The sequence below is a fragment of the Tiliqua scincoides genome, chromosome 7 (genome assembly GCF_035046505.1).
Source record: "Tiliqua scincoides isolate rTilSci1 chromosome 7, rTilSci1.hap2, whole genome shotgun sequence".
Lineage (NCBI taxonomy): Eukaryota > Metazoa > Chordata > Lepidosauria > Squamata > Scincidae > Tiliqua > Tiliqua scincoides.
Window position 1 is genome coordinate 75,319,997 of NC_089827.1, and position 18,593 is coordinate 75,338,589.

At 45.6% G+C, this 18,593-nt stretch overlaps 1 protein-coding gene across 1 annotated transcript in view; it reads left to right on the forward strand.

The window, feature by feature from the left end:
• The window catches only part of PTPRR (protein tyrosine phosphatase receptor type R), a 116,672-nt gene that overhangs the window by 52,080 nt on the left and 45,999 nt on the right, over positions 1 to 18,593 (forward strand). The window contains exons 3-4 of the mRNA XM_066634510.1: positions 15,272 to 15,385; positions 17,468 to 17,620. Coding sequence (XP_066490607.1) covers positions 15,272 to 15,385; positions 17,468 to 17,620 — 267 coding nt within the window. The remainder of the gene's footprint in view (positions 1 to 15,271; positions 15,386 to 17,467; positions 17,621 to 18,593) is intronic.

Below are 18,593 nucleotides of genomic sequence, written 5' to 3' on the forward strand. Positions count from 1 at the left end.
CAACCGGAATGTTTTTTTTCCCTCCGGTTGCTGTTAGCAGCTGAACCAAGCCTTATGTATATGAGTGTGTGATGTTCATGAAATAGAATAATGCATAAATGTCAGGGGTTGTGGAAAGCTCTTTTGAACACTTGATGAAATGTACACAATCAATTTAAAATGAGAAACACAGTACCCAGAGGCGGGTCACACGTGAGATGTGTTGCATTTTCGGCAGTGCAATACAGAAATCCCTGGCCGCAATGGTGGAGTTCAGGACCAGCAGTTGGCCGTGTCCTTAGAAAAGAAGCCACAAGTATGCACCTTGATCAGAACTACAATGCATGGAATTAGGTCAATTGGAATCAATGGGGTTTTAGTTCAGAGTAAGTGTGTTGAGCATAATCTTTTCAATCTAGAGCAGTGTTTCTCAAACTGTGGGTTGGGACCCACTAGGTGGGTCGTGAGCCATTTCCAGGTGGAGCCTCATTCATTTCAATATTTTCTTTTTCATATATTAGACTTGATGCTACCATGGTATGTGACTGCATTTGGGGGAATGTTACACATCTGTACTTTTAACAGGCTACTATGTATAAGCTTTTAACAATGATAGTAAATGGGACTTACTCCTTGGTAAGTCTGGGTAGGATTACAGCCTAGAATTGTTAAAGATTTTCCTGCTTGATCCTCTGGTCGTGACATCACTTCTGGTGGGTTCTGACAGATTCTCATTCTAGAAAGTGGGTCCCGGTGCTAAAAGTTTGAGAACCACTGGTCTGGAATATTTTAAAAATAGATTATCCTTTTCTGTTTGCTGAATGGAAATGGCTTAAAGCAGTGTTTCTCAAACTGTTGGTCTAGGACAAATTCTGGACGGTTCATGAAACTGACATGGCAGGTTAGGCTATGGACTCCATGTTCCACTCGTATAGTGCTTCTCAAGGAAAATCCATGCACACACTCTGCATTCTCTCTACAGTGTGCTCTTGCATGCATGAATACATACTGTACATAAGGACCTCCACCTATGACTGGATTCCTAATTGCATGGATTCGTGCTATGCACATACACATGTAGGCACATTGCAGATATGCAGGCACATGTTTCTATGGCAGGGTCTGGCACCTGCTGTTGCAATGCAACCCCCAAGAAGTGAGTGAATTTTGCAACTCCATTTGTAGGCAGTAACATCCAAAATTCCAGGGTAAATGTTAGCAGCATGATTTAAAAAAATATATATAACATGTCCCCTTTAGAGCCAAGGGGGACACATTGCATTAAACATGTCATTTGCCTGACCACACTTAACTATTACTAAATAGCAATGGTTAGGACCTGATGTGGATTAGAATCAGGAAATGGGAGAGGGAGTCTTAAATGCTCCCAATGCAGTTCCAATCTGGCTACAATTTGGCACCAATGGGAGTGTTCCCCCCAGAGGCAAAAAGCAGCCATATGGTAACTGAGATTATTTTTTATTGTGTACTTTGGGACAGATGACATTTTCTCGATTGATTTAAGTACTACTGTCCCACAAATAGGTGCATGTTGCAGTGTTTTAAACTGCTTTCAGCATTTTTGGATAGTACAGAATAGGAATCAAATAAATGGACATCACAGATAGAATCCAGTATACACTGACTTGGGAGCAAGAACCATAGAAGTCAATGGGATTTACTTATGAGTCACATACATAAATTCAGGCAGGGCTTTTGAGATTATTGGTGATTCAACTACTAATTGTATAAGTGCAAATTATACCTGGATAGTCTCATAAAGATGAACAGGGAGGCTCCCCTTGCCTGTATACCTGAGCAATAATAATTATGCCATCTCCAGACCTTGCCCCTCATGTGAAATGTCTCTTCTCTGTACATTCGACTTCCGATAAATTGCAGAGGCAGCAGGCACCTGAGATGCATCCCAAAGGAGCAAGTCTCAGCAATCCTGGGACCTGTTATGCAGGCAGCTTACTGTACAGGGACTGAATGAGAATTGTGTGCTATTTCTCTGTTGGCTTAGAAACCGGTGTGATTACAGTGAATCACACCCTGATGAGAAAATGAGACAATCAGTGTCTTGCACATGGACACATCTGAAAAAAGTGGAGAAACCAGGAAATTATACAAGGTACGATGACTTTTTCTGCAAAACGACAGAAGTGTTTATTAAGTCGGGCTGAGACCGCAGGGTGTGTGCCGTGGACAAATGGGTGGATTCTACTGATTGTGACTTGTAAGCATGTGTTTCTTGAATGGCAAACTCAAACATTTTCGGTTGGATTGTCAAGTAGCTTGATTGCATGAGTTTACTGAGAGAGGGGAAAAAATTAGGAACGAGCTTTTGCTATTCTAAGTAGATATTTTATGAACAGGGCACAGTCATTAAAAAGAATGAGTTGTCTTCCATTTTATAACCATTTCATTCAACTGAAAGTTTTGTGCCATCTGGTCTAGAAAGAATCTTTTTGGCAACTTGATCCAAAGCATATTTTCATGGAAAGCTGTGTTGGCTTCGGGGAAATTTATTTTCAAGAAAGCCTATTCACCCTTCAGGGATGTTTGAGACACTCACAGATAATGTTGCACTTTAGCCACAATGAAGATGAGTGACTGCGAGTTATGAAAGTGCTTTTTTCCCGTTTTCTGGAAATTGAACTTAATAAGGCCATAATCAATTGCAATTTAACATTTTTTTTTTTGAGCTAGTGATGTAAATTCTGCTGTTTTCAAGCTTTCTCGGAGGTTCATGATAGGAAAGAATATTAAGGGAAACAATGAAAAAATTAAAATTATTCCAGTCCAGGTACAGTCAACTGGGACTCCATCCAGCCCTCCCAAATCATGTGATCTAGCCCCCTGGTGGCCTCAGCAAAAATAAATCAAAGTGTTTTAACAAAACAGTTTCATTCATAAGGAATCAAAGTATAGCTACTCACACAGTATTGTGAGTAGACACATACAGGTGTCTGTATAATTTACACTGTTTTTATGTGTGCTTTAGCTTTGCAGTCAACACAGGGCTGAGGACGTCTTGAAAATGTACAGTACAGTTGCTTCTAGCTAGTTACATTAACAGCCCAATCCTAACTTGTGCTGGAACAGGCAGGCCGGCAGGCCTGTGCTGTATCCAGCTCAGGTTTCGGGCTGCTTGTGGGTCAGCCCAAGACAAGGGGAGACTTTTCCCCTTAGCCCGGGGAGAGCCACAGCAGCCTCAATTGGACTACTTGGATCTGTGCTGCCTAAATCGGTGGCGCAAATCCAAGCAGCCCGGGACTGCCCAGGGCCGCCTGGGAATGGAACTAGGATTCAGCTTAAGTGCCAGATACTGGCCCCACCTCCCACTCTCCGCCCACCCCAGGAATGCCCACCAGCCACCCTCTTCCTGCCCTGAAAACTCCTTCCCACAACTTCCCCACACACCTCCAGACCCCTGCACCAGGTGAGTTCAGCCAACGCAAATTCACCATTACCACGGCTTAAGTCAGTGCAAGGAGGCCAGCACATAGCTATGCTTTCGCCTATCTCCCCTTGCTTTACAGCACTTTCAATCTGGGGACATGATGTCTTGTGGCATGCCGAAACTGTAAGCACCTGTCACAGGGGAAGGGGAGGATTCACCCAAACCCTGGATCTGGCCCATGGGCTGGGATTTGGAGGGCTGGAGAATAGATGGGCCTCAGAATACTGATATTGGCCATCCTTGATATAGTCCAGTGATTTCCCTACTGTGAACCACAGTGCCCTCAGGCACTGCAGTGAATTCACAGAGGTGCCACAGAATGTCCCCAGCAGCCTCTTCTTCCCAGCTCTCCAAAGTGCTGCTATCTTGGATCTCATGCTATTCAAGATGCTGGTGCTCAGGACAGCCGAGAAAAAGAGGCCGCTGTGAAAGAAGGGTGCTGTGACCACTGTAACTCTGGGAACCCTTGATCTAGTCCACAGCTGATCAATTGTTTTGTTGAAAGGAATATTGTAAATGATTGACTTTACTCATATTCACATAACATTTAGTTAAGCTTTAGGGCTTTGCGTAGTCTCTGGTCCCATTGCTTCAGTTAACTGGATTAGAATGAGCCAGAATGATTTTCAAACACCAATCCTTTATGACAGCCATTTTCAACCACAGGAGTTTGGGGGAGGGTCATTTATTAGTAGAGCTATTGGGGGATGTGAGCCCCCCACCAACTCAATGGTGTGCCTTCTCAATGGTCCAAAAACTGATGGTGTGCCTTGACAATTTTAGTACCTTGTCAGTGTGGTGCGAGATGAAAAAGGTTGAAAAGCACTGCTTTATGATAGCCAGAAAGAATTATATGTTGCCGGTGAGAAAGGCTAATTGGTTAATTTGACATGTAAATGGAAAGATCAATATATTCTATTGAATATTATGATCTTAAAGAACACAAATTTAGAAGATGCTTTCAAATAAAATTATCCTTTTTTTATTTCCTTAAACCATTATCCTATCCCAAGTGTAAAATATTGTATTCTCTAATTGCATGTAGTATTTTAAGGGGCAACACAATATTCTTGGCCTCTTTATTCTATGTAGGAATCCTTTTTTTTTTTTTTTTTTTTAATATCCTGGTGAAACTGAGCCAGTAGATCACATTTCAGCACTACTACAAATAGTTATATTTTTAAAATCACCCATAGCATTTTAAACTGCCAGGCAGCAGCCCTGAAATTGACAGGGGTAAACATTAACCCTGGGCATATGATAAAACAAGAAAGGGAAGATCAGGATACAATCGGTCCTCAGCATCCAGGGGGGTTCTGTTCAGCGCCATCCACAGGGGTCCCTTTGAAGGCATTCTGGGAGAGGGAGCAAAATGGAGGCGATTGTCCCCACCCAGAATAGCTCTGAAGTGGAGCACCTGCTGCAGTGAGGCTCCCTGCAAAACTTAATGCTTTGCACCCCCTCTAGCTACTGCATATTCACCTTTGTTTTGTTCCCACTGCCTGGAATGGCTCCAAAGAGGAGGGGGAGGGGCCATTTACACACCATGGTGAGGCTCCCTGCAAAACTTAGTGCTTTGCACCCCCTCTAGCTATGCCACTGTCTTAGCCTTCTCATTGCTGGGCTCCTTTGGTTACTCAAAGAAAAGATACTTTTTACATTCCAACCCACCCTCCAGAAATGCACTGTGCCCCTGCTACACTCCCATCCTCTTCTTTCTGGCGCTGCCACTAGATATGAATCTCTGATAGCTGGGAAATATGGGAATTCTGGAGTCAGAGGCTGGGGCACACTGCTTAACAACCGGTGGGTACATAACGCTTCAACCACAGGAGGATTGTGGTCTAACCATTTGCCTGCTAAATGCACATAGTTGCTTCTTCACCTCCTCCAAAGGCCACAAGCATTGATCTTGGAGATGCAAAGAGTACCTCTGAAGCAGGGCAGGATGTTAGGTGCAACTCTCGTAAAAAGGACTCTAGGAGAACAAAAAGACTGCCACGTTTTGTTTTTTTCAAATGGATCAGGAAGAAAAATACCGACATTAACCAAGTTTAGAAGCAGAAACACCTCCACCCCCATCACAATGAAATAAAACGACTCCTTTTTCATTCAGTTTCTCTTCTCTGTAGTTCACACTACAAGGTGAATGGAGGGGCAAAGTACTGCTACACCTGGAACATAGTTAATAAGTTAAGGTTTGCATGTTGCTTCCAGTATCTAAGCCTTGTGTAAAGTTATCCATTTCTGTGTTTTATTTGCGGAAAGAGAGAAGGTTCATGAGAGGCGATGGGGACTGGACAGATTTTTAGAACAAAAGTTCATCACATGTTACAAGCTGTGATGGGTACGTGCGACCCCCAGTTTTAGTAGTAGGCTACCTCTGAATGCCAGCTGCAAGGGAGTGGCCCAGTTTGCAGCTCTCTTGTTGTCTTGGGTGTTCCCTGTGGCATCTGGTGGCTACAAGAAGCTGGAGTAGATGGGCCTTTGGCCTGATCCAGTAGGGCTCTTCTTATGTTCTTATGTAACAATGATCTTGAATGTGATTATTTGAAAGGAAAATGACAAACTTCTGTGTGCATTCTATACCATCTAACTAGTCAGGCTAATGAAAAAAGCTCATAATTACAAGAGACCTTTTAATATCAGTGACCTATAAGCAGTGGTGTCACCAGGTTTTGCATCACCCGGTGCAGAAGGCCAGCATGTCACCCCTATGATGGGCCTTCTCATATGCATTGAGTGGAGCAATGCCTCAGATGGTGGGCGTGATGATGTGTCATTGCCCCGCCCCTCCGGGTTTTGGGTTATAATTTTTGGTAGAATAGAGATATTTCAATGTGGTTTGTTTCATAGCATTCAGCGTGAAATGTTACATTGACTGGTATACAACATGGCATTATTCAAAAATACCAAGATTTTAAAAATCTTGCCCGTAGTGGTGTCACCCCCCCCACTGTGCATGTCACCCGGTGCAGACCACACACTCCCTGCACCCTCCTAGCAACACTACTATCTATAAGCTCTTTCAAAGTATGGCTTCGTTTCAGAGATTTGTTTTGCTTTCTTGTGTAACTTCTGGGAGTGCCCATCGGTGAATGTCCTCCACGAATAAGTATCTACAACAGGTGTAGGCAGCCTGATTGATTCTGCAGGCATCCACCTTAGAAAAACATTGCTTGCAGGTCCTGTATATCTATAATTAAAAGTACTGGCACCAGTGCAGTAGAATGAATGTTGTTTATACCAGATGAGACTTTTTCTTACTGTCTTCCAGCCAGCAGGGTTGTCCTTTGCATAGCTAGCCCTTGGAGTTCCACTCTGTTATTCACTTACAACTCACCTTACAAGGTTGTTAAAAGAATCACAGCAAGGTAATCCATGCGAAGTACTTTGAACCCTCAAACATACTAGAGGTGTAGCTGAGTGGAGGGGCAGGGAGACTGAAACCCCAGGGCTTCTCCTGCAGCAGGGATGTGATCAGTAGAAGGATTCAAGTCCTGCCTTGAAACTTTTTTTCCCCAAGGGATTTTAACCAAGAAGTTTCTTGCTCCGCAGGAGGCAAACTGAGATATTAGGGGCATGTGCTGATGTCTAGGCCATGTTCTTTCCCAGGGGTTCCCTGAGAGGTAGTATGGAGCTCATGTTATATTAACAGCCCAATCCTATTCTTTCCTCCCCACTGATGCAGCAATGCCAAAACGGCTACTGCTGCATCCTGCAGGAGTGGGGCAATAGAGGAAGTCTCCTCTAGGTAAGGGAACACTTGTTCCTTTACCCTGGGGTAAGCGTTCACAGCACGGGGGTGGCGGGGTGGGCAGGTATCTACTTGGACTTGCGCTAGCGAATTTCCTAGTAGAAGTTCGAGTAGACCTGTGCCACGAGATCAGATCCGGGAAGGGGTATAGGACTTGGCGGCCGCCCTTGTTGCTGCCCCAACCTGCCCTTCCCCTGCCCTTGGGGCTTTCGGCTGTTTCAGGCATTATGCAGGTTGCCTGGTAGCCACTGAACACCACTTCAACACAACAGGTGTCATAATAAACATACTACAGGTATTTATATACCGCCTTTCTTGGTCGTCAGATTTCTCCTCAGACTTTAATTCAAGGCGGTTTACATGGGCAGGCTGTTCAAAATCCCCGTGGGGATTTTTACAATTGAAGAAAGGTTCTATCTTTCAAGAACTACAACATTTCAAATGGATCTTTTGTGGTCTGTTATCACTTTCTGGCCTCCAGATTTCTCCCACGCAGCAGCTCCTTCATCTCTCTAAGAGCAGGTGGAATAACTCAGCTGGGCTTATCAGCTGCCTCAAGGTCTCGCCATTCACGGTGCCAGTGGCCTCGAATTGGCGACCTTCGGATGTCATCTTGAGGCAAACAGAGGCTCAACCCTCTTGACCAGACCTTCTGCCCTCATAATGCTCATAATGGGAGCCAGAAGCTTACCTGCAAAGCCTGACCCCCATTGCACGGACAGTCTCCTTATCAGTGCTAGGAAGCAACTAGAATATATAAAATTGATGTATGGTCTGGTGTTCTGTGCAAGGAAGCAGGCCATCTGCTTTCTGCTCAGAGCTGTTTTCAGTCGAGAATGTTCCTGTTGCTCCAACAAGAAGCAATCGGTGCTTTCAAGGTCATTTCACAAAATTAAAATGTGGGGTTTGAATGTTCAGATGAGTTATTTTTGTGAGCACAAGATGCAGCCTTCTACAGTCACACCGTTGGTCCATCCAGCCCAGCATTATTTATAATCAACATGGAGCAGTTCTCCTCGGTGGGAGTTAGACATGCCCAGTTGGAAGCTGGGATCTTCTGCTTCTCTACCACTGAGTTGGGACCCTTTCCCGAAGGGAAGTACTATAAGCCCATCAGCCGATGCCACTGGATATCTTCCTTTCATTTCAGTGAAATGCGGAGAGTGTTGACACATCACGGAATGGAGGTTACAGAAGCCCACCATGCTTGGTAGATTGCTTCACGGCTATACGCCAGCAACATTGCTCTCAGAAACAGTTCCTGCCCAGTGGATGACTTGGTGATACTAAAAATGAAAAATGATAGTTTTGTAGGAACAGTGGTGTCACAAGGGTTTGCATCACCCACTGTGGGAGGCCAGTTCTTCACCCAATAATAGACCTTCTCCCATGAGATAGGCAGTGGGCATCGTGTTGCACCATTGCCCCGCCCAACTGGTTCTTTTGCTAGAACATTTGATATAATAGAAATATTTCAATGTGGTTTGTTGCATTGCATTCTGCATAAAATTGCACATCATAATGATATATAACATGATGGTATTGTTAGAAAATATGTGGATTTTGTATGCTGTTGTTCTCAGCATGCTTAGATGATCCCATTATTCCAGGTACTGCAAAAGGCTTTCAGCGGTGAAATCAAATGGCAACCTTACTACTCGTATGTGCACATTGCAGCAAAATACCCACACGTGATACAACACCCAAAGCATTAAAAGAAAAATTGGGCCCCTTTAAGGTTGCCAAATCTGACTGAATCTGTTTCCGGAGGTTTTTTTATTCCCAACTTGATGTCCTGCTGGAAATTCTTGGAGGCTTTGTTATAGTCTCCAGGATTGCTTGCAGGAGTTACTTGGAGACTGATGCTTATTCCTGGAGATTCCAGGCCAGCTGGCGACCTTAATTCCACTTTCATGCATCATGTTTCTCTTTATTATATATGATCTTCTGCTTCCTCAGAAGAACAATCCTCATTAATTCTACCTAAATGCTATCTAAATCCCTTCCTCCTGCTAGTGGAGTGCACAATGTATCCAGTGAAGAGACAATCCAAAGGCCTCCTTGAGACAAGGGAACTTTGTTCCCTTACCCCAGTGCAAGCCTCCACTGCCCCAATGGTTCTCCTTGGATCTGTGCCAGCTTTTTGCTGGTGCAAGTCCGAGGAGAGTAAGGGAGAGGGAAGGAAACAGGGTACGGAATTAAGATCTGGTGCAAACAACCACCTCCCGCCTACCCCTCTCCCTACCAGAAACTCCCACATTCCTCCCCCTCCCCGCCCTATTCCGCTCATGCCAGCCACTCCTCACCCTGCTGCCAGCTTACCTTCACTGCTGGAGGTAGCCAGCAATAGCAGCAGGCCTCCAGCACTGCCACTGTTGGAGGTGGCCGACTTCAAAAGGCCTCCACGTGGTCATTTACAACGAAGGACTGTACCCCCCAGTTGTACAAGGCAATGCAGTCCTACATTCAAACTGGGCTGGTTGGCAATCTGGTCTTGAAAGACTATGGTATAAGCCTACAGCATTCCCGGGCGGTCTCCCATCCAAGTACTAACCAGGCCTGACCCTGCTTAGCTTCCGAGATCAGACGAGGTCGGGCATGTGTAGGGTAACAGTTATTTCATGTTTTTGAAGGGGGAGTCCAAAACCACACAGCAAGAGCCAAAAGCATTTAAACTGACTCTAAATATAAGAACATAAGAACAGCCCCACTGGATCAGGCCATAGGCCCATCTAGTCCAGCATCTTCTATCTCACAGCGGCCCACCAGATGCCCCAGGGAGCACACCAGATAACAAGAGACCTCATCCTGGTGCCCTCCCTTGCATCTGGCATTCTGACATAGCCCATTTCTAAAATCAGGAGGTTGCGCATACACAACATGGCTTGTAGCCCATAATGGATTTTTCCTCCAGAAACTTGTCCAATCCCCTTTTAAAGGCATCCAGTCCAGATGCCGTCACCACATCCTGTGGCAAGGAGTTCCACAGACCAACTACACGCTGAGTAAAGAAGTATTTGCCCTGCACATGCCTGATCTCATCTGATCTCGGAAGCTAAGCAGGGGCAGGCCTGGTTAGTACTTGGATGGGAGACCACCTGGGAATACCGGATGCTGTAGGCTTATACCATAGTCTTTCGAGACTGAAGGTTTGCCAACCAACTCTCCCAACACTCAATTTTAGTGGATGTCCCCTGGTTCTGGTGTTCTGTGAGAGTGTAAAGAGCATCTCTCTATCCACTTTATCCTTCCCATGCATAATTTTGTATGTCTCAATCATGTTCCCCCTCAGGCGTCTCTTTTCTAGGCTGAAGAGGCCCAAACGCCGTAGCCTTTCCTCATAAGGAAGATGCCCCAGCCCAGTAATCATCTTAGTCGCTCTCTTTTGCACCTTTTCCATTTCCACTATATCCTTTTTGAGATGTGGCGACCAGAACTGGCCACAATACTCCAGGTGTGGCCTTACCGTCGATTTGTACAACAGCATTATAATATTAGCCTTTTTGTTCTCAATACCTTTTCTAATGATCCCAAGTATAGAATTGACCTTCTTCACTGCTGCCGCACATTGGGTCAACACTTTCATCGACCAGTCCACCACCACCCCATGATCTCTCTCCTGGTCTGTCACAGACTGCTCAGAACCCATTAGCCTATATGTGAAGTTTTGATTTTGTGCATGACTTTACACTTACTGACATTGAAACACATCTGCCATTTTGCTGCCCATTCTGCCAGTTTGGAGAAATCCTTCTGGAGCTCCTCACAATCACTTCTGGTCTTCATCATTCAGAAAAGTTTGGTATCGTCTGCAAACTTAGCCACCTCACTGCTCACCCCTGTCTCCAAGTCATTTATGAAGAGGTTGAAGAGCACGGGTCCCAGGATAGATCCTTGGGGCACACGGCTTTTCACCTCTCTCCATTGTGAAAATTGCCCATTGACACCCACTCTCTGTTTCCTGGTCTTCAACCAGTTCTCAATCCACGAGAGGACCTGTCCTCTAATTCCATGACATGGCATGGAATTCTAATTCCAAGACAAGACAGCAGTAACACTCCCTCATTGTTGCTCCCCAGCAATGGTTATTCAGAGACATTTTCCTCATATGTAACACAAAGGCATTATGACTCTGGGGGATGCTTTCCTCTATAGATGGAGTATCAGGTACAGCAGTAGTAAGTTTCCTTGGAGGTACAGGGGTTGGCCCGATTGGATGAGTCCTCTGATGGACATGGGCTTTTGGTCATTGTCCCATTTTGGCTAATCCCAAATGCTGCCCCCTGTGGTCTCACTCTCGGCATGTCATGAGCACAGTGCTGTATATGTAGAATTCTAGCACATGAACAAGCACCAAGCACACTTACTGATGCCCTAACCCAGTGTGTCAAACTCTGGGTCAGGACCCACTAAGTGGGTTGCAAGCCAATTTCTGGTGGGTCCCCATTCATTTCAATAACTTTCAATTCATTTCATAACTCATTTCAATTCATTTCATAACTCAGAGCTGTTTCTTTTAAGAGGCCTCCAACAATTTTATGCTCACTCCCTAGGGAAAATGTGAAATCAAATTGAGGGAAAGGATCTGAACAAACTTTTCAGGGCAGCACTGAGGATGATTAGTGAGTCCTATACCTATAGTTAAAAGTTAGCTCTAGATTTTCTTTTTAACTATTTCTTAACTTGGAATACCAAAGCTAGGGAAAAACCACAGCTCACAGCCCAGAATGGCTCTGAAAGGGAGGGGAAGGGGGCTGTTTGCACGGCATGGTGAGGCTCCCTGCAAAACTGAGTGCTTTGCACCCCCTCTAGCTATGCCACTGGCCATAATTTTTTTTTTGTAGAGTTGCTGCCAGTCATTGTAGATTATGCTAAACTAAGGGCCCAATCCTATACCTACTGCACAATGTCAAATAGGGGTTCTCCACTGGCTCTGAATGCTGCAAAGCAGTCAGCACCAGCCATAAAAGATGCTCCAATTGGAGCCTTCCTGCCGAAGACATCCCCACTTGTTGGAGCAGGTAAGACAGTGGCAGGGTTAGACAGATCAGATCTGAGAGGAGGCGGGATCAGTGTTGCTAACACATGCCAAATCATATCCCCCTTCCTGGACCCAATCCTATGGTGTGGGTCCATGTGGATCTATGCCAGTTATTTAGCTTGCACAAGTCCAAGTAGACTCCTCCATGCCACAAAGGCTTACCCTGCCCTGGGTAAGGGAACAAATGTTCTCTGCAACTGCCCCCCCCTCCTCAGTGCCACAGCACATTGTAGCAAGGTTTTTATTACAGTACCCAAAATATGTTGACTCAAGCGAATCTGGGCTCCAGCATTTCCACTCCAGGGGAGACAGCTCTGGCCATAAGACATCAAACGTGCTGTTCCAGCAGGATGTGGAGGTGGAAGGCTTCATCAGCATTTTGGAAGTATGAAAACTCCATTCACACTTCAGGAGTTAACAAATCTCCATTCAGATTTGGAGTGGCGAACTCCATGAATTAAAGCAGTGGGAGGCACGATCACACGAAGAGGCCTCCGCTTCTGGGCCTGAATCCTGCAACCTGCCCAATGAAATAGGCATGTTCTTAGTCTGGCTCTTTGGTCTCCAGTCAAGCCCCTAGGACACTTGTTTAGAAGATTTTCTCCTGCACGTCTTGAACTACAGGGCCATCTTATTGATGCTCTGGCAATAGCTTGGGAACCACCTTGCCAGCATCATCATCCCAGCCGCTTCCCATTCAGGACAAGAAGAAGGAGGCTGCCACTCCTTCTGGTCAGCCCGTAGCCTGGCAGATGCACCGACTCCAATTGCAGTTGTTTCCTCTTCCCAATGGCTACCCCAGAAAACTGGCAAACTCACTGCCTTCAGTGAGCATGGATGAAGGCCATTGATAACGCTTGGAAGACTTGGTGTCCAACTAAGTCCATAGATTCAATAAGAGAAAACGAATATACAGAGAAAGCACATTTCTCAGTACTGTGGTACAGTAATGCTCCTTGGCCACAGGTGTGCAACAAACAGCGGCCTGTATAGGTCAAAAGATGGGGGGGGGGTTGCCACTGCAAATTCACCTGTTCTACCAGTGACTGTGTTCTTAACAATGCCTTCTATACAAGGAAGATGGATCGCAGTTTCAATTAACACGTTCCATTGTTTCTAACCTGCTAACTCTCCTGTTCCTCCACGGCTCCTCCGGAAATCTGTCATCAGTGCCACTGCGCTGTTTTTAATTATTTTACAAGTGTTTTGTGTTTGGCTTTTATTTTTTTTTTCTTGACGATTAACTCTCTCTTTCCTGTATCTTACTGACAGTACAAAATTATTATTGATAGCCTGAAGCACAGAAACCTGGAAACTGTCACCAACAGTTGCAGTCTCTCAACTAATGAATTGCACTGGGACATGATTGTCCTCTGGGGTGACGACTGTACCTGCCTCATCTTTCAGCTGATTAAGTCGTGACTGCCAGCATGTTGTAGCACATTCAACACAATATTCCCCTTAGGAAACAGGGACCATAAATGATAAACAGCAAAGATCAGCAGAGTAGTAGGTTTAATTTGGGTCTCTGTTCAACACTTCCCTTGTCAAATTAAAGGTGCCAGCAATATTTAAAGGGTCTCTTTTGGGTTGGTTTGCTGTGGTTTGTGTTTTTTTTTAATCAAAATGAGTTTCATGCTGGTGATCTGCTCTTGTTTCATGAAGGTTAATACCCAAGATGCCAACTTGTGTCGGTATTGCTGCAAATCTATACAGGGTTAGGCAATTCAAGATCTGTGGGCTTGATGCTGCCCACCAAAGCATCCTCCAGTTCCATGAAACCCAAACTTTGCTGCCATCTGGCATGGGTCAGTAGTGCTGGAGGAAAAGGAGCTACACTATGAGTGCCTTATGATATCAACCGTGGTTTACACTGAGATCAGCAGGATTAGTGAGATGTAATCTGTTGTTCTTTTGACAAAGTAGGGTGGGTTCTGCTGGCAAGAATGGTGCATCTGCAGTCTGACAAAAGGGATAGTTACAGCTGCACAGTTCTGTCCTACGGCATGTAGAGCTTGTCTTCTTGCTAGGTGGTGTGTCACTAGAGTTTACATCACTCAATGTTGGAGGCCAGCATGTCACCCCCATAATGGTCCTCTTCCCAAGCAATGGGCAACACCTTGGGTGGTGGATGTGGTGATACACCATTGCCCCACCCTGCTGGTTTTTTGGCTATAACTTTTGATAGAATAGAGATATTTCAATGCGGTTTGTTTCATTGCATTCCTCATGAAATTACACATCAAACGATATGTAACATGATGTCATTATTCAAAAATACCAAGATTTTAAAATTTTTGGCTAGTAGTGGTGTCACCAACCCGTCCCCCTGTGCGTGTCACCTGGTGCAGCCAGCACCCCCCCCCCAGCGATGCCTCTGTTGCTACAGAACCAGTGGAACTGGTGATTGATGAGCGAGCCATCGGCAAAGCTCCATCAGTGTCAGAATCAGGTGCTCGGTTGAAGAGCATGTGAAGTTGTGATCAAGGTGTGCATCTGAAGATGTTCAGAGGCATCTCAGCAACCCGGGAAAGAGCATGAGAAGCCATAGAAAGAGGAGTCCTCTTTTCCTCACCCTGCTGTATTCCCAGGAAGCACCTCTGCATTTCCTTAGAAGTCAAAAAAATTGCTTATTTTCCATGACACTGTTTCACTGGATGCTGTCGGAAAGGTAGCAGGCTGGCCTCTTGCTCTCCAGTTGATACCTGTGGGGTTGATTCCTGAGTCGATGTGTTCAGGTTGTGGCTTTAAATCAAAACAAAAAAAAGTCACAGTGAACTTAAGGCCGTGCAGAGGAAATGTTAACACTCTTTAAACTAATGACCTTTAAACAGATTCGAGGTTCTCCTCCACCCCCACCCCCCACACGCACACACATACTTGCTCTTTGTTAGAATGCAATTGGCTTCTCACCTTGTCATCCTGGGGGGGGGGAATTGTTTGCACAATTCGCGGAGCTCATTCATTAGCAGGGAACGGAAGGCGCCTTGCAAGATTCGCATTCATCTGTTTGGGGTTTGTTTTGCAGACTCTGCAAATGGATGTAAACAAGCTGAACATCACCTTGCTTCGGATTTTCCGCCAGGGAGTGGCTGCCGCTTTAGGGCTGCTGCCACAGCAAGTGCACATCAACAGACTCATTGTAAGTGGCAGGTGTTTCAGGTCATCATTTCTGTGACTTAATGCTCGTACCTTTCGAATTAAACCTCCCAGAGTGGAGCCGGGCAATGATCAGCTCCACTGTCAGTGCAGATGGGATCTTACCGCCACTGAGATGCTTTGGTTGGCCAGACCTGAGAGAGTCCAATATTGTGGTTGAACAAATAGAAAAATACAGTTGCAATATTGCAGTGGTTCCCAAACTGTGATCCGTGGCTCCCCAGGAAGCCACGGAAACCAGCCAAGGGAGCCACAGAATCCTTGCGAAAAACACACCACCCTATACAATGTATCGGATTGTAACCCTAATGGGGAGCTGTGGCCAGTAGTCCAGAAAGTCGAGGGAGCAGCCAACTGAAAAAGTTTGGGAACCATTTAATATTGTCTTCAGTGCCCAAACAACCTCAGGATCAACTTCAGGCCATCATATATACAGTTAAATGCTGAGGACCACGTCAGGTGGCCACAGTGTGTGTGGGTAGCTGCCTTTGTTTTGTTGCTGTCATTGTGAATGGGTTAAATGCAAGCTCTCGGTATTGGGGAGGGGGATTGATTCCAGGACCCCATGCGGATACCAAAATCTGTGGATGTTGGGAGTCCCGAGGTGGGGGCAAGATCACTCTGCTGTAATTATTTACTTGAAGGTTGCATCGGCCCCTCCAGAGCTCACGTCAGGCCCGCATTCCACTCCACTGGCCTCCCCGCCTCTTCAGAAAGCCTCCAGGATGTGACTGGAAGTGATTTCTGGTTTGTGACCACGGCTTCTGGTCACAGCCGGGAAGCATTCTGAGGTGCAGGATCCCAATGAAGTGGGCTGCATGACTCCCCACACCTCAGGACACCTCCCAGGTGTGATCAGAAGTCACAGACATGAACAGGAAGTTGCTTCTGATCTCATCCTGGAGGCTTCTGAGGCATGGGGGTGCATGGGTGGTTGTTCAAATCTGCAGATGATCTCGGAAGCTAAGCAGGGTCAGGCCTGGTTAGTACTTGGATGGGAGACCGCCTGGGAATACCAGGTGCTGTAGGCTTATACCATGATCTCGGAAGCTAAGCAGGGTCAGGCCTGGTTAGTACTTGGATGGGAGACCGCCTGGGAATACCGGGTGCTGTAGGCTTATACCATAGTCTTTCGAGACTAAAGGTTGCCAACCAACCAAGCCCACAGGGCCCACTGTATTATCGAAGCAAACTTTCCAGGAGCTGTTTAGTGCCATTGTGTCCATCTGGGTTTTGAATCCATGGCGGAGTTGAGAAGCAGCACTCACAACTCATTCAGCATGTGCTCCTACTCTCTGGGAGGAAAGAAAGCACCAAGCCCAGCTCCTGGCAGCCATGTGACTCAAACCTGATTGTATGTTCCTTGTATGCTTGACAGACATGTGTGGGCATGTAGCTAAACAATGATCAGATGATGGTGTCAAAGGTTGTCCATGTGGGGCACTGGCTGAAGGCCAATGCCCAACAGAGGACGCCACCAGCCAGCAGATCTCTGTCAGTGCCAGTGGCAGCAGTTCCATTCAATGCACCATCAGGGGTGAGTAGGGAGTGCCTGGGGCGTGGGCAGCAATCTGGTACCAGCGCTATAATGAATACTGAAATGAGCTCCAGATACCTGGGGACTGAATTTCATTCTCTACTCAAAGGTTTAAGCAATCCAGTGACAGATTGGGGGGGGGGATTGTTTCCCCTGAATCCATCTTGACTTTGATTCCAGATTCTCTGGAATCTGCATCTGATCTAAGATGCTTATATTGAGTCCCTGGGCAACTGTAGGCCTTTCTAGAGTCTTCTTGGCACTTGTGTGTGCTATGCACCTGGAAATGGAGACTTTGAAGTCTAGTGCAAGGTGGCAAAAAATTCATCTTGGACATTTTTCAAATAGCAGTTTGGACATACTTTGAATACCAGTTTGGACACCTTGGTAAATGTTAGTCTCCATTATCTTCTAAGCATTTACTTGGAAGAACAAGAAACTTTAAGGTCAGGCCATATGTTTGTTATTAGTAGGGCTTTTTTTTTAAAGAGCCAAACAGTCTTATTGTGTGTTTTCTCATTTTGCTAGGGCAAGAAGAACTGTGTGGAGCTTTTTGTATCCCCAGTCAATAGGAAAGATGTTTCTGATACACTCCCATCAGAAGAAGTCTTGCGGTCACTTAATATCAATGTTCTCCATCAGAGTTTATCCCAGTTTGGAATTACAGAAGTTTCTCCGGAGGTAAGATGTGATGGACGTGACACAGTGGATCTCACCATAGAATATGTGCCAATCGTATATGTGCCGAAACCCCTCCAGGGCTTCCCTGGGCCTCCTAATGCCTTATAAGGTAAAAACAGAAAAACAGAAAAAACAGAAGTGACTTTTTCACCTCTAGGGCTCAGCCTGAACCCGGCAAGGGTCGCAGACATCCGTACACCTCTGTTTTACTCTAGCAGCCTGGAATGGCTCCAAGGGGTTGGGACCACTTGCATGGCACAGTGAGACTCCCCACAAAACATAATGCTTTGCACCCCTTTTAGCTACGCTGCTGTATCTAGTAATTAAATTACGTCCCTGTTGTCACATTTGAAGGCTTCTGTTGAATTACCAGTGTCCAGTTCTTTTCAGCGAGAGTTAATTAGCTGCCCCAGGGGTGCAAGTTTCAGTGGGAAAACGGTGTGGAAGTAAAGGGTTGGATACCCTCTATTTCGGCATCATGGCCCCGGGCCCCTATTTGCAGGTAAAGGTACGATTTTAACTGTACATCTTATGGTAAACAAAGGACATCGCTTAGGTCAAAATTGGCCTCTGTATGCAATATGTTTACTTTTTACAGAGTAGTTTTCCGTGCTTATCAGCTCTTTCCTGAGGTTTCATTTGCACCTGCTTTCGCTTCTTTATAAGGTTTGCTGATTGACGCCACATTATGTAGCCTATTGAAGGAGGTATGGGAGGAGTTACAGAATGGACTGACTGAAAGTGGAAGCAATTCCCTTTCTACACCTTCTCGCCATACCAACCAGGTGTTTTCTGAGAAACCGTCTGGCTTGGTGATGTAGCGTGAGCAGTTCAAGATCTGGTAGACCGATTTTCCCAGCACTCACCATGGAGGTGTAAAATAATATTTGAAACCATGTTAAGAGGGTGATGTCAAATGTATCCGAGACCTTATTGGTGTGATTGATTCATGCCAATGTTTTGATTTTTTGGA